Source organism: Danio aesculapii, chromosome 3 (genome assembly GCF_903798145.1).
Source record: "Danio aesculapii chromosome 3, fDanAes4.1, whole genome shotgun sequence".
NCBI classification, from domain to species: Eukaryota; Metazoa; Chordata; class Actinopteri; order Cypriniformes; family Danionidae; genus Danio; species Danio aesculapii.
Window position 1 is genome coordinate 26824549 of NC_079437.1, and position 24713 is coordinate 26849261.

The 24713-nt window shown below is 34.5% G+C and overlaps 1 protein-coding gene across 2 annotated transcripts in view; it reads left to right on the top strand.

Annotated features, from left to right (window-relative positions):
- Positions 1 to 23903, top strand: part of clcn7 (chloride channel 7) — a 31892-nt gene extending 7989 nt beyond the window's left edge. For both annotated transcript variants that reach the window (XM_056453529.1, XM_056453530.1), the window contains 18 exons: positions 865 to 927; positions 1006 to 1089; positions 1173 to 1266; positions 5572 to 5636; positions 5736 to 5852; positions 6043 to 6097; positions 6189 to 6249; positions 8310 to 8451; positions 9680 to 9773; positions 13520 to 13692; positions 13799 to 13850; positions 14015 to 14142; positions 14333 to 14418; positions 16668 to 16800; positions 16887 to 16946; positions 17038 to 17214; positions 19728 to 19808; positions 22309 to 23903. In XM_056453529.1, the coding sequence (XP_056309504.1) occupies positions 865 to 927; positions 1006 to 1089; positions 1173 to 1266; positions 5572 to 5636; positions 5736 to 5852; positions 6043 to 6097; positions 6189 to 6249; positions 8310 to 8451; positions 9680 to 9773; positions 13520 to 13692; positions 13799 to 13850; positions 14015 to 14142; positions 14333 to 14418; positions 16668 to 16800; positions 16887 to 16946; positions 17038 to 17214; positions 19728 to 19808; positions 22309 to 22395 (1752 nt within the window). In that variant the 3' untranslated portion in view covers positions 22396 to 23903. The remainder of the gene's footprint in view (positions 1 to 864; positions 928 to 1005; positions 1090 to 1172; positions 1267 to 5571; positions 5637 to 5735; positions 5853 to 6042; positions 6098 to 6188; positions 6250 to 8309; positions 8452 to 9679; positions 9774 to 13519; positions 13693 to 13798; positions 13851 to 14014; positions 14143 to 14332; positions 14419 to 16667; positions 16801 to 16886; positions 16947 to 17037; positions 17215 to 19727; positions 19809 to 22308) is intronic.
- Positions 23904 to 24713: the final 810 nt, after the last annotated feature.

Below are 24713 nucleotides of genomic sequence, written 5' to 3' on the forward strand. Positions count from 1 at the left end.
GCTGAGAATTAAGTTTATTAAGTCTTACCTCCCTGACTCATCATCCCTCCTTTTTGCTTCATACAAAAAATCTGCCAGGAGGCATGCTTAGTCTAAATAAGGTCACCATCATATTATTTGAACTTTTTGTCGACTTGCAAAATTCACTGCGTGCCGACACCTTTACATAAAAGACTGTTATGCCAGTTTCACAACGCATGAGCAGCATGTGAGCAGCGCAGATATTTTTTTTGGTGTGCATGTTCACAACCAGGACTTACACCGCGAGTTGGAGCGGTGCGTGAGGCACACGGTTATGATTTTTTTCTGCACACATGCTCGGTTTGCTCTTTGATTAAACTACATTGCTTTCACCAACGAGGGTTCGGTTGCACATAGAGAATAAAGTCTGTATTTCGGAATTATCACTCTTAATAAATACACTTGCATATCAAGTAAATCATGTGTCAAAGCATTTATTGGGGCACTAGTGATTTTTACTGGGGCTTGTGCCCCAGTAAATGGGGTCTAGCGATGCCCCTGAGTCTTTGTATAACGATGGTTTCTTCTGTAGACAACTGAAAAAATATATAGCTTAAGGAGGCTAATAATATTAGATTATAATTCAAAACTGCTTTTATTCTAGCCGCTATAAAACAAATAAGACTTTCTTCAGAAGAAAAAATATTATAGGGAATACGGTGAAAAAATCCTTGCTCTGTTAAACATCATTTGGGAAATATGTGAAAAGGAAAAAGATTCACAGGAGAAAAATTTGGACTTCAGCTGTATGTACAAATAGATTTCCTCTATCAAAAAGCAAAGCAGCATGAATTTCACTCATAAAAATGAGATTTCCAATGATTTTCTTGCTGACATCCACAGACTCTGGTGGTAAAGGTTTTTGGAGTGATCTGCTCAGTGGCTGGAGGTCTTGCTGTTGGAAAGGTATAATAGCATCAGTCAGATGCAGTTAATGGGACTTTAAGCTGACGTTTGGACACAACATCTGCTCTCTTTTCATAGGAAGGGCCCATGATTCACTCAGGAGCAGTGGTGGCTGCGGGAGTTTCTCAAGGCAGGAGCACATCCCTGAAAAAAGATTTTAAGGTCAGATGTTTGTACTGCAGTGTTGTGTCTGCTTGAATCTTTTAGTGAACATGGAGTCTGACTGTAAGTCTCTGTTTCTGCAGATGTTTGAGTATTTCCGCAGGGACACGGAGAAGAGAGACTTTGTGTCGGCAGGAGCAGCTGCTGGAGTCTCTGCTGCCTTTGGGGCCCCTGTTGGTGAGATGTGGACACAAACATTTCAGAAAATCTCTGTTTTTACATAGGATAGATGGAAATAAGTTATGCAGAGTCTGTTGTTGTTATAATGAAATCGTCATATTTTATGTAGTGTTTTATAAAACGCATATTGTTTTGAAGCTGATTCAAATAAGAAATAAGAAAATAATAGTACAGCTCTGGAAAAAAATAAGAAGACCAGTTTAAAGTTATCATCCAGTTCATTTGTTTGTTCATTCGTTTGTTCAGTCGTTTGTTCATTCGTTTGTTCATTCACTCATTCACTCAATCCAGCGTTTACCAAAGTGCTAAACATTGAATGGGGTACAGCATTAATAGGTATATGCTTTTATAATGTTGATATGTGTTTTATTTTGCAGAAAATACGCATATATACACATATTTTGTATATAAGCACGTACACATATATACATATTACATTTTTGTTGTTGTTTTACACTATTTAAGATCTGAAAACATGGTATATTTATATTAACCTATATTTATTCTGAAAAATTAATGAGTTGAAGTTTTACAAACTAGTTTTCATTCATTCATTCATTCATTCAATTAACTGTGGCTTATTCCCTTTATTCATGAGGTCTCGTCACAGCGGAATGAACCGTCAACTTATCCAGCATGTGTTTTACACAGCAGTTGCCTTTCCAACTGCAACCCTGTACTGTGAAACACTCATACACAAACACACACTATGGCCAATTTAGCTTATTCAATTTACCTATAGCGCATGTCTTTGGACGGTGGGGAAAACCAGGGTTGTTGCTAGATCGCATATGTTTGCGGCCAGAAGTTAATGAGAATTATTTCTATTATTTATTAAATTTCCCATTTATTGTATTTTATTAACGTCTACCCCCACCCCAACCCTAAACCCAACTGTCAGAGTAAAGTAAAAACAGTTGTTGTACCGAGTATTATTCATGTTACCTATTAAATTACCCAATAAATTGTATTTTTTAACACTTACCCCCAGCCCAATCCTAAACCCAACCATCACAGCACTGTAAAAATATTCATTATTGTTATACAATGTTATTTAAAAAATGCTGCTTTATTAATGTGCATATCGAACTTCGGCCGCATATCCGATCTAGACTTTACTGGAAACCAGAGCACCTGTAGGAAACCCAAATGAACACAGAGCACATGCAAACTCCACACAAATGTCAACTGGCCTAGCCAGGACTCGAACCAGCTACCTTCTTTCTGCGAGGCGACAGTGCTAACCACTGAACCACAGTGTGTCACCCTAACTAGTTTTTAGTTTATATACAATATCACACAAATTAACATTTTACTTAAAAACAAAAACAAACCCAAAGAACCAATTAATACATAGAAATTTTTTTCCCAGAGCTGTTTTAACATTACAGAGTTGTTCTAAGTGGAAACAAGATTCTATTTTATATATTCTATTGTCCACTCAATTTAGTTGATTGTTGATTCAGTTTATTTCAATGATGCAAATGTGGTGGAATGTTTATTAGGTTGTAAAGTGAACTCACTTCAGCTGTAATGCTGCTCTGCGGATGTTTTTATTATTCAGCTCAAGTTAAATCCGTGTTAGTTCAGTTTTATTTTACACTGTACAAAATGCCACACAATTCCTTCATGTTTTCCCAATAAAAATTGAATTGGTTAATTTTAATCATTTTACTAAATTAAGTAGATTGAACATAAAAAATAAGCTGTCCATCGAAAAAACATAAGAATTGTGTCGTTTAAGCTCGTTTTAAATAAGTAGTTTGAACAAGAAACAAAGGTCTCTTTTTGAGTGTAGTTTAATAGTGGCAAGTTTATCAAAACCTTTTTAAGTTTCTTTTGTTTTCTGTTGAACAAAAGAAGATATTTTGAAGAATGTAAGAAACCTGTAATCATTGAATTTCATAGTAGGAAAACCAAATGCCGCTTTGAAAACACACTCATTTTTTTCAACATCCCATAATTTCTAAAATATAAAACTCTACCAAATGGTCGATATGTCGGTTTATAGTAAAAGTAGCAGAATTAATACATATACTATGAAAATCAGATTTAAAAATATATTTATAATAAAAATTTTGAACACTAAATCATCTTTATTTTTTTAAGTATGCCATAAAATATTTCAGATTTTCAAATAACTTTTTTTTTTTGTGCAATAAAACCACAATCAAGTGTAGTAGTGCAACAGGATTATGTTTGTTTGATTTATTTTTAAACCAACAATGATGTGTGTGTGTAAAGCATTATTTAAAACGGTCATTCTTTAAAGAGCCCATATTATACATGAAATAGGGTCATATTTAGGTTGTAAGGGTCTCCAACAACAGTCTAATATGCATGCAAGGTCATAAAACACTTTGATGGTCTTATAACCTGCATTTATTTTTACCTAATTATCCCAACGACTCCCATATGAATCGTTCAGCGATTCATTTGTTCCCAACCCCCTCCTCAGTGCGAAGCTAATCTGCGCTGATTGGACCGATGACAGCCTGCTGCGATTGGTCGACAGTGACAGGCTTCAGCACGAGACAGAGTGAAATGCCCAGCTGGTAATCAACTATATAAAAGTAGTCACAGTGCACACGCGCTTCATAGTGTAAGGCTTTTTTCACACACACACACACAACCCTCCTCAGAAGAACTGGGGAGATCGACGCGAGTCTCTCTCTCTCTCTCTCTCTCTCTCTCTCTCTCCCTCTCCCTCTCCCTCTCCCTCTCACACACACACACACACACACAACGCTCCTCAGAAGAACTAGGGAAAGCGACGCGAGTCTCTCTCTCTCTCTCTCTCTCTCTCTCTCTCTCTCTCTCTCTCTCTCTCTCTCTCTCTCTCTCTCTCTCTCTCTCTCTCTCTCTCTCTCTCTCTCTCACACACACACACACACACAACGCTCCTCAGAAAAACTAGGGAAAGCGACGCGAGTCTCTCTCTCTCTCTCTCACACACACACAACGCTCCTCAGAAGAACTAGGGAAAGCGACGCGAGTCTCTCTCTCTCTCTATCTCTCTCTCTCACACACACACACAACGCTCCTCAGAAGAACTAGGGAAAGTGACACAAGTCTCCTAGCTTACGATCGATCGCCATAGCAACGACAAACGGCAGTGGAACGCGAGCTCACAAAAGCCTTTAACGTTAAATCCGTAAACAAAGCGGCACGCGTCGCGTTTTTAACGTGGCTTACATGTGATAAGAGAATATAAAGAGTAACCGCGTGTACTGTACCAGGTTAACAACTCATCTTTGGGTAGAGACTGTCAATATTATCCATCTGAGCACAGCGTGACTTCATTCGACCGGCGGCGTCTGTGTGTGTGTGTCTAGTGTTTTTTCTGTGTTAGTGGGCGGGGCCGCAGGTTTCAAATCTCCCTGGTTTGCGCGCGTAACTACTGGCGAGGCTTGTGTTTCGTGGCTGCGTCATCGCGAAACACCTAATGACTCGTTATCAAGGCGACTCGTTTGAAGCACTATGAGTCGACTCTTTTATAGATGAATCAATAGTTTTAAACACTGTACACTTACAGATTTAAGCCTTAGCTGGATATTTCACTTCACTTAGAGCTGTGTGACACACTACATGGAAGGGCATTTTCAAAAACCCATAATATGGGCTCTTTAAATGACTTTAACAGTCATTATTTAAAACAGTCAAAACATGGTCAACCGTTTGGTAGAGCAGGCAGTTAAAGTGTTAATGGAGACAGTTTCCAACATTCTTTTGTGTGTGTGTTCAACAGAAAAAGATAAAATCAAACAGTTTTGTGACAAGTAAAAGGTAAATGATGATGACAGGATTTCCATTTTTTGTTGAAGTATTTCTTGCAGTGGTCAGTTTTGTGCCATGCTTTAACATTCAAAATTAGTTTGTTCATTATTTGTTCTTGACATTGGTTATTCTGTGACAGTCATCAAAAAGGAGGAATGCAGAAATAAGACCTCTGAAGGCTGAACATATCGATTACTAAGCCCCATCATGTTTAATTTGTGCTGCTCTTGGTAGATTGTGTTGGTAATTATGGAAATGAGCTGCTGCGTCTGTATTCTTTAATTTGAGCTTCGCAGAACTTTCCACTTCCATCAGTGCTTTTAATGGCCTCACGCTAATTTTCTTTAGTAAATCTGGCCCCAAGCCGCTTTTAAACCACAATAATGCGTATTAAAGTGGCTAATACATAGTTGTAGCTATAAGTCCATGAAAGTCTGTTTTGTTACACTGAATAAAAGTTCCAAGATTGTTAATCTGCCCTGGAATGATTCCTCTTTGATCCACTTCATTTTTTTTTTGGCACAGGTGGGGTTTTGTTCAGTTTAGAGGAAGGAGCGTCTTTCTGGAACCAGTTGTTGACCTGGAGAATTGTAAGTGATTGAGAGCATGGCTTGTTTTTTCATTCAGTTATAGAAGAGCTACCATTTTGAAGAAAAAAACCCCACCATTTTGGTTTGTTTTTGATTTAGTTTTTCGCTTCAATGGTCTCCAGCTTCACTCTGAACTTTTTCCTGAGCATTTACCATCAGAAGCCTGGAGAATTGTCCAGTCCTGGTCTCATTAACTTTGGCCGCTTTGACAGTGATGTAAGTTCTTTCTCTATCTCCTTCAGTTACTCTGACAAGGTTTCTTTCCCATTTTGCTGACGCAAACGTTTCACATTGCAAGGAAAATCAGTTGTTTTTTTTACCCTTGAAGCTTTCTTTCAAACATGTCACTAGAAATTTTCATGAGTCATGAAATTTTATTGTGTGCTTTTTCTGTCCCTTTTTTTAGAGTGTACAATATAATTTATATGAAATTCCTCTCTTCATCATCATGGGAGCTTTAGGTCAGAGGAACATCACTTTTTCCTGGCAAAGAATTTAATAAACACAAGATGGAAATATATCTTTTAAAATGTTTTCTTTTTTATTTTCCAGGAGGAATACTTGGAGCATTGTTCAATGTCCTCAATTACTGGCTAACAATTTTCAGAATAAGGTAAGAACACAAGCTATTGTGCAAAAGAATTTATGGTATGGGCGACGCAGTGGCACAGTAGGTAGTGCTGACGCCTCACAGCAAGAAGGTCGCTGGTTCAAGCCTCGGCTGGGTCAGTTGGCGTTTCTGTGTGGAGTTTGCATATTCTCCATGTGTTCGCGTGGGTTTCCTCTTGGTGCTCCGGATTTCCCCACAGTCCAAAGACATGCGGTATAGGTGAATTGGGTAAGCTAAATTATCCGTAGTGTATGAGAGTGAATGAGTGTGTATGGATGTTTACCAGAGATGGGTTGCAGCTGGAAGGGCATCCGCTGCGTAAAACATGTGCTGGATAAGTTGGCAGTTCATTCCACTGTGGCGACCCCAGATTTATAAAGGGACTAAGCCCAAAAGAAAATGAACGAATGAATGAATTTATGGTATATAACTTATATAATTAAAATAAAATGTTGTTTTATGTAAATCTGGGCTTGTTGCAACCACACAGCACCACTTCCACTATTCTTTAGCCTTTTTTTGGAAGTAAAAACACTTACAGAGGATCCATTCATAAAACAAATGTGACTTTCAAGTCCATAAAAGTGAAGCCAAATCATTTTATGCATTATATCGATAAGCCCCGCCCTCTACTTGTTAACGAATAGGACGTGAGAAGTGGCCGCTTATTTAAATGTGATTTTAACAGTTCATATATTGTTAGTTCCTCACTGATGAGATTAAATTACTTATGGTATACTGGTGATGTTGCAAGTGTGTATAGCTGTGTATTAAATGGTTGGCATGTTTGTCACTAATTGGGTGTAATATTAAGCAGAAGCAGTTGGGATGTGTCTGATGACTTTCACTCATCCATCACTTGTCATGTCGCATTTCTGGGTTACACCCTCGTGACAAATTGAAGCCAGCAAATGCATGAAGACACAAACTTGTTAGCATTTGCTCATCCTTCACTTTTTCCAAACCTGTTTGAGGTTTTGTTCTGTTCATCACAAAAGAAGGTATTTTAAAGAGTTTTGGAAACTGGAAGCCGTTGACTTTTGCAGTCAGTTGACTTCCCTGTCCTTTTAAAAGGTTGGTTCAGTAGGATCATTGGCTGATTTATGAATTTATACTTTTACTCAGCAGGAACTTCTGCAGTTTTTAACAAAGAGTCAAAGCATGTAAAACTGGTGTTATTAAAAGGTGCTGTATGTACGTTTTAGACACTGCTAAAGCATTAAAATAATAATATGTTTGCAGATATTTAAGAAGCATGTTAAGTGAGCATATTTTTCTATAGTGCTGCGGTTAGTTATTCTCCTCTTTTAAAATCTTTTTTTGACAGTGGTCAAAGTTACACAGACCAAAACAGTTTGCCCAATTATATTTCAGCACCCCGGGTTGCCTTGGTAGAAAGCACTGCATATTTCTTTTTAATCTTGAAGGCTGTCTAAATGTATGCAGTCATGGCCAAAAATGCAACCTTTGGAGGACAGTAGCAGCCTCCAAAATGAGTTGCAGGTTCAGTTATAAAAATCCACCCAAAGTCGTTTTTTTTTTTTTTTTTTTTCAAACAATATAATTATTACAAACCTAAACCTCAGCTACAGAGTGTCAGGCATGTTCACTCCTCTTGGTGTCGTCAATCTGGCAACCTGCCTATTTACCTGTTTTGGACCCCAAGTTGACATTGGCCGTTCAGATATTAAAGTCTGTGTGAATCGAAAGTTGCTAAGACTTTTATTCCAGTATGTTGATGTACTTCCACCTGAAGCTGAATATTGAGTAGAAGGCGGAGCTTTCTTTTTTGTGAATCATTCTTACATGGCAGTAAGAGAGGTGTGGTTAAGAAAATTGCTATGGAGGCCATCAAGTTTACGGCAACAGAGAAGGACCGCCACTCCAAACACTGAAACAAATGATCAGACAGTGATTGAAGCTTTTGAATTTTTTATTTTTGATTAACTACAGTAGTTAACTACAATAGAATAATTATTCACCCTAATAATAACAATGTGAGCTAGAAAAATTATTATAAAATTTGATTTCACACTGACTTAACAGCATGCATCATGTCCCAGGTACATCCACCGGCCGTGCTTGCAGGTGATGGAGGCGATGCTCGTTGCTGCTGTCACTGCTACGGTTTCCTTTGCTATGATCTATTTCTCCACTGAATGCCAGCCTTTGGGACCTGACCACACTGAAGAATATCCTCTACAGGTCCTCTTTATATTTATACTTTATATTTTTTACTTATATTAGGACCTTTTCTGAACTGACCATACTAGGGCTGGGTGATTAATCAAAAATAAATGTCAAATTTACAATTGTTATGCACATCTTGTCAGGCAAGGATGGTTGTGAGGTAAACAGTTTCTCCAAGTGTTCCTTTTATATCAATTACAGAGACCAGTGTCTCTTGAGGTCAAAGTAGCAATTATAAATTAAAATGTGTATATTTTCACAGCAAAACAAGAAATGTCCCTAGTACTGCAGGTAACTTTGAGAGAATTAGCTGCTAAATCAGTCATTTTAGGCTCCAATAGTCTGAATTTAAAAAAAAAAAATTGCTGACATTCCATGACAAAAATGAAGAGTTCAGATGCAAAAACCTCTAAATGCCATCTGAAACTTTCTTCTAAAATTAGCATTTTGTTCAGTCTCTCATGTGTAGCTTCATTTTCACTTTCACGTGCAAAATATGTTCTTTTTATACTCTTTAAATAGAAATAACTCGATGTAAACATATTTTTGAGAAAAATTCACATTTTTAGAAGAAAATTTCAGATGGTTTCTGCATCTGATCTCTAAAACCCCCTGACTTTTAATGTCTGGAATACACTGCAAATTGCTTTTCTTATTTTTATCTTGTTTCTAGTCCAAATATCTAAAAATTCTTAAATCAAGAAGCTTTTTCTAGACAAGCAAAACATATTGTCTTGTAGGAAATAATATGCCAAAATTAAGTGCATTTTTCCTTAAAACAAGCAAAATAATCTGCCAATGGGGTAAGCAAAATAATCTTATGTCGAAAGGAAAAGCAAGATTATTTTGCTTATCCCATTGACAGATTGTTTTGCTTGTTTTAAGGAAAAATGCACTTAATTTTGGCATATTATTTCTTAAAAAAGACTATGTTTTGCTTAGAAAATGCTTCTTGATTTAAAATTCTTTAGATATTTGGACTAAACACAAGATAAAAAAATCTAAGTAAGAAAAGCATTTTTTGCAATGCAGCCCTTTTAAAATTCATTGAGATTCTAAAAAATTCTTGAGCCATGGGAACCCTGATCTAAAAGCATGTGCTGGAGGTTTACCAGAATTAGCTTTACTGACAAAACGCATATGAGAATCTTCTTCAATGAATCGCCCAGCCCTAGAGCGTAGATAATATCTCCTTCTGAAATACCAGCGTGAAATGTGACTGGTCAAACTGTTCAATCTGCAGCTCTTCTGCGCTGATGGTGAATATAACGCCATGGCCACGGCTTTCTTCAACACACCTGAGCGGAGCGTCAGGAGCCTCTTCCACAACCCTCCAGGTGTGTCTCTGTGTGGGTGTGTTTAGTTGGGTGTGGATGGTTCGGGGAATGTGTGTGGACTGGACACCTTATCAGACGTGCATTCAGAAACATCATGCCTGATGGCCGTTGCAACACTTCTCAAATTGTTGTGCGGTGTGTCTGCATGCTTGTAGTGTGTGCTTGCATGAGTCTGCCAAGGATTTAAGCTGATTTAGAGTTACAAGCTGGATGTCGGCCAGCTAACAGGCAGCAAAAGTCTTCCTACGCTCTGGAGAACAGCCATCTTTGATTGCTTTCCCAGAGTTCTGTGCAGAACACAACACAGGCACTGGACTGAGCGAAATACAAGTGGTTCATGTTTTTTATTGCAATTTTAGAACACAGAACATACAAGGGCAATAACATAACTTTAAGTTGGCATCAAAATAAATACAATATAAAAAGAAAAGAAAAAAAACTATTATTCAAAGAGAAGATGTAAGGCTTTAAGATATTTTACAGTTCTATTTGCTTTCTGTCCATTCTGTTTCTTTTATCGTACAAAGGTAATGAATTTTGATTTTAAAGAGAGTAAAATTAGTTTTTTTTTCCACTGGCCATTTACATTTATGAATAAAAAAAAAAGTACATATATAATGAATAGATTCACAATATACCAAATTTTGAAGTCAGCAGGATTCTTATAAAAAAAAACATCTTTTTCTTTGAATTCCAATGCAGTATTCGTACTCTGCTTAACAAAAAAGAAAAGATCTCGCCAAAATAATTGTGTATTAACTTAATCATACAGTTGTAGCCTCTCTAAATTATTAGCCTTTGAATTTTTTTCTAGACACTTCTATACAGCTTAAAGTGACATTTAAAGGCTTAAATAGGTTAATTAGGCAAGTTATTTTATAGCAATGGTTTGTTCTGTGGACTATCGAAAAAATATATACCTTAAAGGGGCTAATAATTTTGATCTTAAAATGTTTTGTTGAAATGAAAGGCTGCTTTTATTCTAACCAAAATAAAAGCAAATAAGACTTTCTCCAAAAGAAAAACATATTATCGGACAAACTGTGAAAATTTCCTTGCTGTTTTTAATAATGATTCACACTACATGGCAATGCTGGTTTAAAAAAATCAAACATACAAAATCCTGTTGCACTAATTCTATTGCACTGATTTTATTGTACAAACAAAAATCAGGAAAACTTAAATAAAACTTAAATAAGTTATTGTTTTAATTTTTAAAAATGTTTTATTTGTTCTTTTTTCCTGCATGTTTTTGAAATTGTTTTAGTTCAATGTTTAGTTGTTTCTGTCTTGAAATGTTGCAGTTTTGTACTTCTATTGTTACATTTTTTAGTCCCAAGTTGTTTAGTGGCATTATTTACCACATACAGTGGTAATTACAACATAATTACCACATACAGTGCCCGGCATAATTGAGTGAATATAGGCAATGTATTTTGGTAAATTTAAACAAAACAAATGTATTTATTAAAATAATATTTTAGTCACCAAACATATTTAAAAATGGAAAGAAAATACAATTAAATTCAAGCAAAATATTTAATAAAAATTACAACTTGCAAAATTTCAACAGAATTTTTCCATTTTTTGTTTTTCTTGATTCTTCCTCTTTTTAAATTTGTATTTAATATTTTTCCATAAAATAAATTTGGGTGTACTAGTTTTTGTTAGATAAGCTCCAGATTTGGCTTTAGTACTGACCAATCAAATGTATATGCACAAATATAAATTGTATAGCTTCCTTTTAAAAATATTAAAAATATTAATTTAAAAGATAGACTTGCATTTAAATGTATAATTTAGCACAATGCACTTATGAACATACATGTTTTTACTTCTATTTAAAAATGTGTGTATATATATATATATATATATATATATATATATATATATATATATATATATATATATATATATATATATATGCATATTTCTAAAACATATTTATGTTTTTGCTTTTGATTCCTTTATTTTTTTATTTTTTAAATTTTTTTAGTATTTTGAAGTTTATTTTTTGTTGATGTTTATTTTTTTGTCTAATATTTTGAGTGATTATATTTGTCTTTTTTGTTTAAATGTGTGCCAGTGGTGCATTTTACCGTTAATTTTTGGATCTCAAAAAAAATTATTTATAGTCAGTGTAATAAGTAATACAGTGGTGTTTGTATGGTAGTTTTTAGACCAGCAGCATTTTAAAAAAATGTAAGAATTAACAACTAATATAAATAATGGCTATATGCACAGATAGGGTTTTTCAATGATGAACTTCCAGTGAAAGCTTAATGTGACCATTTTCAATTTCATAAGGTTCCTTTTACAGCATCAATGTTGTAACATAATTAGAATACATTCAGTTAAATAGACTTAAGCATCCGTTTGGTTGTTAAAGTGTAAAAGAAAAGACTGTTTAAATGCAAGTGGCATCATAAGCAGCAGGCCAGCAATGAAATTCTATTAAAAATACTGGGGTAAAATTAATTTCCATATTTTAAAGACATGGCGCAGAAAAAATCATTAATTGCAGTGCTTCTTGTTTGGTCTGATACCCACTTTAAATTGTATCTCAGCCAGGCAGTAAAGATCACTGTTTTATAAAAAAAAAACGCAGCATTTTTTAAATTTATTTTATTTATTTATTTGTTCAATGCGATGACAATTAACCGGAAGCCATGGGGCTATGGGGCTGGCTGACTGAAATTAAAATTACATGTACCCCATTGCAGTACAATATAAACATCAATTTATACAAAGGGGCAGTGCAATTAATTTGTGCAAACAATGCACAAACAGATAATGTACAAACTAAGAAAATACTGCAAAAATTTAAATTATAATACAGTCTTGGGTGTAACGTCTTCAGTGCATTTACACAAATTTGGGGAAGGCGGAAAAAAGGCAATCTAGACAAACCAAAATGATCAGTTGGTAATTCCTTAAAATAGTACTATATTAACAGGATTAATGAAATGGGGTTATATCATTTGCTGACATCATCATTATGTTTTATATAGGGTTAACTTTATATTTAATTTGAATTAAAATGACTTACAGTAATATGTTACTGATATTCCTTCAGTGCTATTGGCCTTGTGCTGCCCTCTAGAGTGGAAGTGCTTGATTTTAAACTAAAGAGAACAGGTGGACAGTTGGTAATAGATTGTGTATGGCTTGTGCATGGCTCTTTGTTTGTTTTTTTTATTTAGAAGATTCTCTCATTCTGAGTGATAAGCCAAGAGTGTTTTAGCATCTCAGATCAGACCATTGTAATTGACCATTGCTTCTGCAAGCACTTCTTTCGTTCTTAGACTGAATTGTTTGTTTTTTTTGTTTAGATTTTACTCGTTGTTTACTTTAATGTTGTTTAGATTGTTTTATTGTCTTTTTAATGTTTCTTTATTGATGTTTAACTTAAGTATTTTGATCATTTTGATTTTCAAAATCTATTTTTTTTGTTTGAATGTTTATTTTATTATTACTTGTGCTGTTTTTTTTTTGTTTAGGTTTGTTTAATAATTAGTTTTGAATATTTTGTATTTAGTTTTTGTTTTGGTTTAGTAATTGTTTGTGCCCTTTGGGATGTTGTTTTTGCTGTTCTTTTCTTTAATTATTGTTTCTGCATTTGGTTGTGTCTCATGTGTTGAGTTTCTGAATTGTGTGTTTGCTTTAATGTTTCATTTGTGTGTTTTTGCTAGATTTGATCTAAAACAAAAACATTGTAAATTTACTAGCAGTCTTTTTTTGCTTAGGAACGTACAACCCCATGACTTTGGGTGTCTTCACCCTGGCGTATTTCCTCCTGGCGGTCTGGACGTATGGTTTAACCGTGTCCGCAGGAGTCTTCATCCCATCTCTACTCATTGGGGCAGCCTGGGGTCGACTCTTTGGGATACTTTTGTCATTCATCACTACCAGTAAATCAGTAAGTACAGCTTTTTTGTTTACATCATTCCTACTATATTATAGCCCTAAATAAGATAAATAAAGAAATAAATTGAGCTGGAATAAACTGTTTTCCAAACTGACAGATCTGGGCAGACCCTGGAAAATATGCTTTGATCGGCGCTGCGGCCCAACTTGGTAAGTTACAGCTGTTTTTTTAGCATCATGTTAATGTCAATTAGATATTCTTTAAAGGAAGTGCAGAAAGAATGTTGTTCTGTGGTTTATTATAGCTCTTTGAAATCCGTGAAGGAAGTAACAGAGTCGACAAATAACAGACTGTTTTTGTGTTATTCTGACAGGTGGCATTGTCCGAATGACCCTCAGTCTCACGGTTATTCTGGTAGAAGCCACTGGGAATGTGACTTATGGCTTTCCCATCATGCTTGTGCTAATGACTGCCAAGATTGTTGGGGATTATTTTGTAGAGGTGAGAGACAAAATATCTGGAATTTATGTTTTTGTAACCATTTGAGTTTCCAGTAGTTTCTGGTGTGTGTGTGTGTGTGTGTTTTAAGGGAATTAAGAAAAAAGCATTAGTCATGTATGAATGTCATTTTGTGTATTTTGAGCATGAAGCACGTGTTTGTTTTTGTTTGACTGGTTTTTATTGTTCACAGGGCCTGTATGACATCCATATTAAGCTGCAGAGTGTTCCTTTCCTCCACTGGGAGGCTCCTCCCACTTCTCATTGGCTGACGGCCAGGTAACCACACCCACGTCATATGACTGACTCTATGCTGACTGGGGTTTTACATGATTCAAGAAATCATGTAGCATAACACTCATTAATAACTCAGAGAAAGGAATTTGAACGTCATAATGTGTTGTTTAACTTGTTTATTGTAATAATCAATTTAGTCACCTGAAGGTTTTTAACCATGCTGTTGATCAATACGAATTTTTCTCATGATGAATCTTGATTTTTAGGCCTGTGTAATATTTATTTTATTAGCATATTTTATTCAGAAAGCAAGACAATGCCATTAATTATGAATACAAAATGATGTTCATAAAAAGTCACTATTGATAGTAATATTTAGAGTAGGTGCCATTTACTAATTAAACCAGAAAAAAAATGTATGTATCTTCTTATTGCGACAGGTTAAAGCTTGATTTGTGGATGTTTGTCAAAGTCTAGGCTTTAATTGTTTAATATCCAAAGAATACAATGTGTTTCTTAATGCAGATAATATGAAAAAATATACCTATAAATGAAATATAATTTAAGCTTTTAAACACATGAGCTTGGCTCAATGCAGATATTAAATAAACTACCAAAAGTCGGGTGATATTATAATGTCTCTGGCAATTTATTGATCATTTACTGCAGTGTTGTTATGGTTAACTAAAAATATTTCATCTAATGAAAATAATTGTAATAAAATATATTAAAAATATATTCATCAATTCATTTTCCTTGAGCTTAGTCCCTTTATTTATCAGGGGTCGCCACAGCAGAATGAACCGCCAACTTATCCAGCACGTTTTACACGGTGGTTGCCCTTCCAGCCGCAGCCCAGTACTGGGAAACACACATTCACAGTCACACACTACGACCAAATAAGCTATTCAATTCAGCTATAGCGCATGTCTTAGGACTGTGGGGAAACCTTCTTGCTGCGAGGCAACAGTGCTAATCACTGAGCCACCGTGCCGCCAAAAAGATATATTGCATAAAATAGTTAAAACGAAGTAAAATGGAATTAAATTAGAAAGCAGCTAACTGAAATACAATAATTTGAAATGAATAAATACATGTTAGAGTTTCTACATAATACCATAATATATAAACCTAATCAAGTGATAAAAACACATAATGATAAAAAAATGTATGAAAATAAATGTGCCTTGATGTACTCAATACCTTAAATCAATGTCAAATTAATTAATAAATACTATATTATTAGACATACTATGGTGCTGAATTTTGTTCGGTTAGTGAACATTCAAAGTTGTGCAGTTATTTTGAGGGAAAAGAATTGTTCCAGGCAGTGTTTGAAAAGTCTTTACAGCCAACAACGGGGAACAAATCAAAACACAAACAAAGACGCTGGGCAAGCAAATTCATTCATTCATTTTCAGCTTAGTCCCTTTATTAATCAGGGGTCGCCACAGAGGAATGAACCGCCAACTTATCCAGCATATGTTTTACACAGCGGATGCCAGTCCAGCTGCAACCCATCTCTGGGAAACACTCATACACACTTATTCACACACATTCACTATGGACAATTTAGCTTACCCAATTCACCTATACCGCATGTCTTAGGACTGTGGGGGAAACCGGCGCATCCGGAGCAAACCCACGTGAACACGGGGAGAACATGCAAACTCCACACAGAAAGGCCAACTAATATGCAAACTGTTGCAAAATGTAATAAATAAAATGGAATCAAACTTTTAAAAAATGAAATGTACTGTATTTGTGAACAAAATGGCAATTTATTACTTATTAAAATTATATTTATTTATTAACAATCAGTACCACTTTGACGACTTCATCAATAAAATAATTGTCTAAATTATAGTTCTCTTTTTTTTAGGTCTCTCACTTTTCCTCTGGTTATGTTTGCTAACCGCAGTATAAGTGAAATAATAAAAAAAAAATAGTGCACATCTGTAATAACATGCACATGAGGTGTTACATGCAAATTCAGTGGCTCAATGCCAACTATTTCTTACATAAATTTTACACTGGTTAAGTGTGTCATGTAGTGCAGTGTTTCTCAACCACATTCCTGGAGGACCACCAGCACTGCATGTTTTGGATGTCTCCTTTGTCTGTCACACCCATTACAAGTCTTTCAGTCTCCACTAATGAGCTGATGATCTGAAACAGGTGTGTTTGATTAAGGAGACATGGTAAATGTGCAGAGCTGGTGGTCCTCCAGGAACGTGGTTTAGAAACACTGATGTAGTGAATGTGATTTCTGTATTGCTGTGTTCTCACAGAGAGGTCATGAGTTCCCCAGTCACCTGCTTCAACCGAATAGAGAAGGTCGGAACCATTGTAGATGTCCTCAGCAACACTTCCACCAATCACAACGGCTTTCCAGTGGTCACCCATGTTACTGAGATTGACGAGGTGACATAATCGGAAAATATGACATCACATCCTGTCATTGCATGTGATTTTAATAATAATTAAACCTGGCAATTGTCTTTCCACAGCCAAGCAAACTCTGTGGGCTTGTTCTCCGCTCTCAGCTCATTGTCCTTCTCAAACATAAGGTTAGAAACATTGAATTTTTATAACATTTTTGGTATTCAATCTCATTTTATTGAATAATCCTAATAATTGAGGCCTCTGTCTGTGCGTCAGGTGTTTGTGGAGAGAGCATCTTCACGTTTCAGCCAAAGGAAGCTACAGCTGAAGGACTTCAGAGACGCGTATCCACGTTTCCCTCCTATTCAGTCCATCCATGTCTCTCAGGATGAAAGAGAGTGCATGATGGACCTGACCGAGTTCATGAACCCAACGCCGTACACTGTTCCTCAGGTCAGTTTAAGATGCTTTCTCAGATACCACTGTTCATGAAACATGTTGTGTGGCTGTTTGTGGGTCATATCATAAACATGGCGCAATACGGAACCAGGCACAATACAGTGTTTTGCGAGTTTCAGCCCAGTGCAGGTATCATTTTCATGTCTTGCACAATGTTGTTTATATCAGGGTATCCGCGGGGTCTTAAAGTCTTAAAATGTCTTATATCTAAAAAGCTTCTCCATTTATTTACTGCTGAGGATACTGACCTGACCTATATTTTTATCATTAAATTATTTTATTGCAAACTAGAGTAATTTACAGCTATGTTTTAGTATATCCTTGGTGAGGGTTATAGGGATTGTAAATGGAAATATTTGAAAATTTATATAAAAAAAAATCAAACAAAATAATTTTTATTGTATTAAATTTTATTAATTTTTTGATAGGACAAGTGAAAATCTTTTCTAACTAGGATATTCGAAAAAGAAATTCTTATAATTTGTCCCTGTATACGTCTAAAATTTCATTCTTAATGGTCCTAAAATGTCTTAAAGAGTCTTAAATTTAATTTAGTGAAACCTGCAGAAATCATGTACATGCAAGTGCATTTATGATCATTTGTGCAGCCATAGACATGCTGATCTGAAAAGGAGGTGTGTTAAGGTGTATTTTGATGCAATGAAAATGAAACGCACCATTGATCATCTAAAATATGGTCTAAAGTCATTTGCTGTCCTTTTCTTTTTTTTTTTTATTTTGCTGTTATTTAAAGTGCATGTTAGTGATAAGCACCTATAGGCAGATCCAAAACACTTTGCCTATTACACTCATGGGGATGCTTAGCAGCGCACAAACATCTTTAAATAGGGCTGGCCGATTAATCGAATTGAAATCGCAAATGTAATTGAGAAAAGCTGCAATTGTCATGTACATCTTCTTAAGGCACAGTATGATTTGAAGTAAATCTAGTCCATAGGCCAGGAGGAGCTTTCGCACAAACTCAAAAACCTGTTTGGGACTTGTGGAGCTGTGCATCGATGGATTTGCTCTTCAATGTTAGGACATTCAACAATTTAAACCACACTAAACGGAACTAAATTAAACTCTGAAAACTGGACTGATAGTTTAATTTACTAGAACTTCTGTTAAACTGCTTTGACCCAATCTACATTGTAAAAGCGCTATAGAAATAAAGATTAATTGAATTGAATTGAACTGTCCAAATACACATGAAGAAACCCAGGAAAATGGTGGGGTAAAGTAAGGGATACAGCTGTGGCCAGAAGTTAATAAGAATTATTTATATTATTGCAAGAATACAATTACTGAACGACAATAATTACTGTTTTTACATCCCTGAGAGGGGTAGCTTTAGGTTTGGGCTGGGGGTAGACTTTAATACAATACATTTAATGGGTAATAATTCAATAAACAATGTAAATAATTCTCATTATGATTATTGTTTAACATTACTCTAAGGCAATGGTCTCAAACTCAATTCCTGGAGGGCCACAGCTCTGCGCTGTTTAGCTCCAACCACCTCCAACTCACACCTGTGTAATAGTCTCTAGTACACCTTAAACACCTTGATTAGGCGAATCAGCTGTCTTTAAGGTTGGAGCAAAACTGCAGAGCTGTGGCCCTCCAGGAATCGAGTTTGAGAACTATGCTCTAAGGAGTAGGTTTAGGCTTGGTGTGGGGGTAGATGTTAATAAAATGCAATTTAATGGGTAATTTAATAGATACTATTACTAATTCTCATGAACTTCTGGCTGCAGCTGTATCCCAACCAAATAGCGGTTGCAAAATAAACAGGAGATTTAACTACTATCATTGATTTGGTGTGACTGAGTACACAACTACAAATCATCTCATTGAAGGATTTATTTCAAACACTCTACTGTGGTTTTGAGGTGAGTTTGGAGTAAAAACATGTGTTGTAAATTCAAGTGCAGCTTTTACTACAACTGTAGTTCATTAAGCGACGCAAGCAGCTGTCATTATTGCAGAACAATTATCTCAATGTCATTATCGACTGATTAAACCGAGTTTAAACCATTTTTCTGTGTCATAAACTCTCCTTCATCTAAAAGCAATGTTGGTTTTACTGACAAAATGTGCATGAAAATTACAAATATGAAAATTTAAGCTATTAAAGTTGGTCCATTACCACCCCAGAGATACCAGCTGAATGACATGTGCAGCAACCAATCATAGCTCTTGTTTTTGCATTCCATTTAGAGCAGGTTTATCTATTTTTAGTAACTAAAATTAAATTGAGGTTGAGACTGGAACCGCTTCAGTTTTCGGCTTATCCAGGTATGAAATTATGTTGTGCCGAGTAATAACCAGATCTCCACTACCACACCCTACTGAAAAAACAGTTCCTTACCGACAATTACATAATGGATTTCTTTCCAAAATTAGCTTCAAGAAAGAGCCACCAGGAAGTGTATTTTAGTTTTCATGAATGTGTGGTTTACGCATGTGCAGCATGAATTGTTGTCTTTCATATTTGCTTTCAGGAGACTTCACTCCCCCGTGTGTTTAAATTGTTTCGGGCTCTAGGACTCCGACATCTGGTGGTGGTTGATAATGAGAACAGGGTGAGTTTCTCTCTTCTTCTCTAGAGTTTCCTCTGTCTCTCTTATACTGTACCTCCTTCATTGCAGTTCAGTTAAATGCTGTTTATGTAAGGGGGCCTTATAATTCATTTAAATTTTTATTTAAAATAATTAAATGAGTGAAGAATTCATTTATTGGATTTAAGGAAATAAGAAAAAGCGTTATTTTTTTATGCTTAGTTTTTATAGATGTTTTTTAGAAACATAAAACCAGTGGGAACAACAAATGAACAATAAAAAACAAATAAACAGTAATAATAATAATAACAATTAATAACAATAATAATAATTAATTAAAAATAATTAAATTAACCTTGTCAAGAAAATAAATAAATAAATAAATAAATAAATAGAATAAGTATAAAATAAAATAAAAGGTTGGCAAACATATTTTCTCAATTATACATAAGCTCTAGAATTATGTGAATGTTAAATTATGGTTAATTATATTGTCATTGTGGAGAAGATCTCTTTTTGTAATCAAAGTCATTTTTTCCATTTCCTCAACTTCTGCTATTATTTTGAACCATTCGTCTTTAGTTGGCGGGTCTTCTTTATACCATTTCCATGTTATAGCTTTTAACTTGTTGCCAATAATATCTTAACTAGATATCTATCCTTCTTTTCAAGTTTTATAGGAAAGTCTCCTAGATAAAGTATATCATATGATCTAGGAATATAAAGATCAAAAATATATAGCGGAGTAAACAGTTTGCCAAAAGGTATGATTTCTTCAGCACTGCCACACTATATGTGCATGATGTGCCTTTTCTACCCCACAGTTCCTCCAACAAGGATGAGGAGTCCCTGATTGCATTTCATAATAAGTTTCATCTATTTTAAACTAATGTTTATACTTTAAAATACAAACAAGTGAGTGTATGTATTAGGGATGTCCCGATCAGGATTTTTTGCCCTCGAGTCAGAGTCATTTTATTTTCAGTATCTACCGATACTGAAACCCAATCCGATACTTCTATAATACATATAAAAAAGAATAAAGAAGAGCGAAGAAACGGATCCAGGATGTTCCTTATTTTTATTTAATTCACCTTATTTTAACATTCAACAACTCTATTAACAAACAGAGCACTTCTGTGAGGTAGCTTGAACAATCAAGTAATAAATAACATCAATTCTTCACTTTTGGACTTCAGTGCAACAGTAAATATAAAAACAAATAGCACCTCAAATACTGCAAGTTTACATATCTCACAGTTTGCTTTGGCAATGTTGTTGTCATTAACTTTATAACACCTCCAGACCGCAAACATACTCGCGCTTTCCGCTTCAAGCTGCTTCCGTGTTCTACTTGTGCCAGCATTTAACCAATAGTGTCACTGCAAAAAAGTGATGTCATGCCGCACATGTTGCTGTTTCTGTTACCGCATAACTTTAGATGTTTAAAAAATAAATAAATATATGATAAAAATAAAAATATATATATGTATGTATGTATGTATGTATGTATGTATGTATGTATGTATGTATGTATGTATGTATGTATGTATGTATGTATGTATGTATGTATGTATATATATATATATGTATATATATATATGTATATATATATATATATGTATATATATATATATATGTATATATATATATATGTATATATATATGTATATATGTATATATATATATATATATATGTATATATATATATATATGTATATATATATATATATGTATATATATATATATATATGTATATATATATATATATATATGTATATATATATATATATATGTATATATATATGTATATGTATATATATATATATATATATGTATATATATATGTATATGTATATATGTATATATATATATATGTATATATGTATATATATATGTATATATATATATGTATATATGTATATATATATGTATATATGTATATATATATGTATATATGTATATATATGTATATATGTATATATATATATATATATATATATATATATATATATATATGTATATATATATATATATATATATATATATATATATATATATATATATATATATATATATATATATGTTTAAGTAAATAATGAAAAAGCATCACTGTAAACAATGTATTTTGTGACACCACGAAATAAACAATAGGGCATAATATGAAACGATAGATTTTTATTATGTCTATACGTTATATAATGTCAAATTTCACAGCCCTATACATGTCTGTGGTAAAATCATTATTGTTTATTACATTTTTAGCTTTTTACATCTTATACTTTTTGCAAAAAGTTTACTTTCTCAAGTGGTTCCAAAGATTTTTGAGTTTCTTTACTTTATTAAACACAAAAGATATTTTAAAGAAAGCTGAAAACTATGTAAAATGGTTACTGTTTATTTTGTCAATTATTTTATAGGCAATTGGTCTTTTTAATGTATTTACTTGTTATAGCACTCCAAAAAACTTGCTTTTACCTGCAAAATGGATTGATTTCTAATCCTCTCTGCTTTGGATGTAAAGGTTGTGGGTCTAGTAACCAGGAAGGATCTTGCAAGATACCACCTGGGTAAAGACGGCCTGGAGGAGCTTCATCTGGCACAGACATGATCAGTCTTCATGTGCACCTTCACCAGCCTTCAGAGCACCAGCTTTTCACCGTAAGAACTCAGGGCTGGTCAGAGTCAAAGATGCCAAACACAAACCTGCAACATGCACAAGTTGTCCAACATTCAGTATTTTAAGGGCTCGATTATTTAAAAAAAACACACACATTTATCACAATCTAAATCTTTATGCATTCATTTTTGCTTGTAGAAATACAGCAAAGTGAGCACATTACGCTAGTATGAGATGTTAGTTTTGCACTATGTGACTGTTTATTTATTACATTTCAAATATTTTAGTGTAGATGATCTTTTTGGGAGCCCTCTGTTTTCATGCCTATCCAAAAAGCAGTATGTCTTTGGTTTATTACATGGTTAGCAAGGCTAGTTACCACTAGTTTTCATGCCTATTGCAAAGTATATTGACAAAAAATGTGTCGGTATGCATTGCGTTTTCCACATTGTTTGCTATTTTTTGTGTTTACAACATTTCCTGCACAATTTAAGTGATCGATACTTGTGTTGACTTGTGGTGTTTAAAAATATTCATGATCAGTGTGCAGGAAGTTTTAAGCAGTTTGCTGATATGGAATACAATGCAATCTACATTTGTAGCATTAAAGCATGGGTCTCAAACTCAATTCCTGGAGGGCCGCAGCTTTGCACAGTTTTGCTCCAATCCTAATAAAACACAGCTGATGCAACTAATCAAGGTGTTTGAGACACTTGATTATTTGAATCAGCTGTGTTTGATTAGTGTTGGAGCAAAACTGTGCAGAGCTGCGGCCCTCCAGGAATTGAGTTTGAGACCCATGCATTAAAGGGATAATTCACCCCCAAAAATGCAAAGAAAGCAAAAAAAATGGGTGTACCGTCCCTTTAAGAAGCCTATTGGTGATACCTTTATGTGCACTTAAAACAGACTACTACATAGTATATTGTTACAAACATGCAAAAATGGTTCATTTTTTTGTTTACTCGGTGTTGTGTAGGATTTTTAAATGTTTCTGTCTAGATTTATAAATTTAATTGCTATCAAAAATAACTGAGGGTAGATCAGGCCCTAAAATGAAAGGCAAAAATTATATTTGTCTCATGCTTCTTGGAATTTGCAAGGTTTGAAGGTACAAATTTGAAAAAAAGAGCTAGTGGTTTTATGTAGAGTTAGTCTCTACAGAATGTGAATTTTTTGCCATGAGCTGCATTTGTTTTCTGTGAAAATCTGTACTTTAAAATGAACCTAAATCACAGTATTTAAAAAATGAAATATGATTATGCTTACACGATTGCCAATCACTGATCAAAAGAAACGTCTTTAAATGAAGCGTGTAAACATTCTGTCCGCTTTAGTCTGCTAAGAAGTCTTGTATAAAGCCTATTTGTTGTTTTTATTGATCAGTGGTCTTTCTCTCTGCTGATCTCTGCTTTTATATGGCTGCTGATTTGAAGTTAAAAATGATTTTATAACAATTTGAACAACTTTGTGAACTAATAAAGCTATGAATGAATAAATGACTGTCAAACCTCTTCAATAGCTCTATCAGATAGTTATGGCTAATTTGGATTAAATCTACAGAGTCATTCATTCATTCGGCTTAGTCCCTTATTTATCAGTGGCTGCCACAGCAGAATGCACCGCCAACTATTCCAGCATATGTTTTACGCAGCAGATGCCCTTACAGCCTCAACACAGTACTGGGAAACACCCATACACTCTCGCATTCACACAAACTCATACACTGCGGGCATTACCCAATTCACTTATAGTGCATATCTTTGGACTGTGGGGGAACCAGAGCACCCAAAGGAAACCCACACGAACATGGGGAGAACATGGAAACTCCACACAGAAATGCTCAGTAGTTGAAAATGTAGAAATGTAGTTGCCCAAAATACAACTGATTATAATGAATGTATACCCAAAAATGAAAATACTATAAAGTCAGTTTCTATTCATTTTCACTGAATATTTTAGAAAATTGCTGTCTGATTTGGTGATGAATGGATAAACTGTTGCTGCAGAAAACATCTATCAAATTATGGCTCTTTACTCACCTCTACTGACGTTTTTACACAATTTGTGTTCAGTCTTTCACAGATGAACGTATTGTTTCCCAATATTGCAGGTATTTGTCCATTTGTAGTTTTAAAGGAAAAGTCATCCTCTCCATATTTCGAACAATAGATAAGATATGATTAGAATTAATACCTTATTAATTGGCAGGTAATAAGCAGCAGTAAATGATGTGAGTTGTTACTTAATCTAAAGTTTTACCAAAATATTTCAACCTACCTCTTGTGCTCTATTGAGTGCATAAAGTG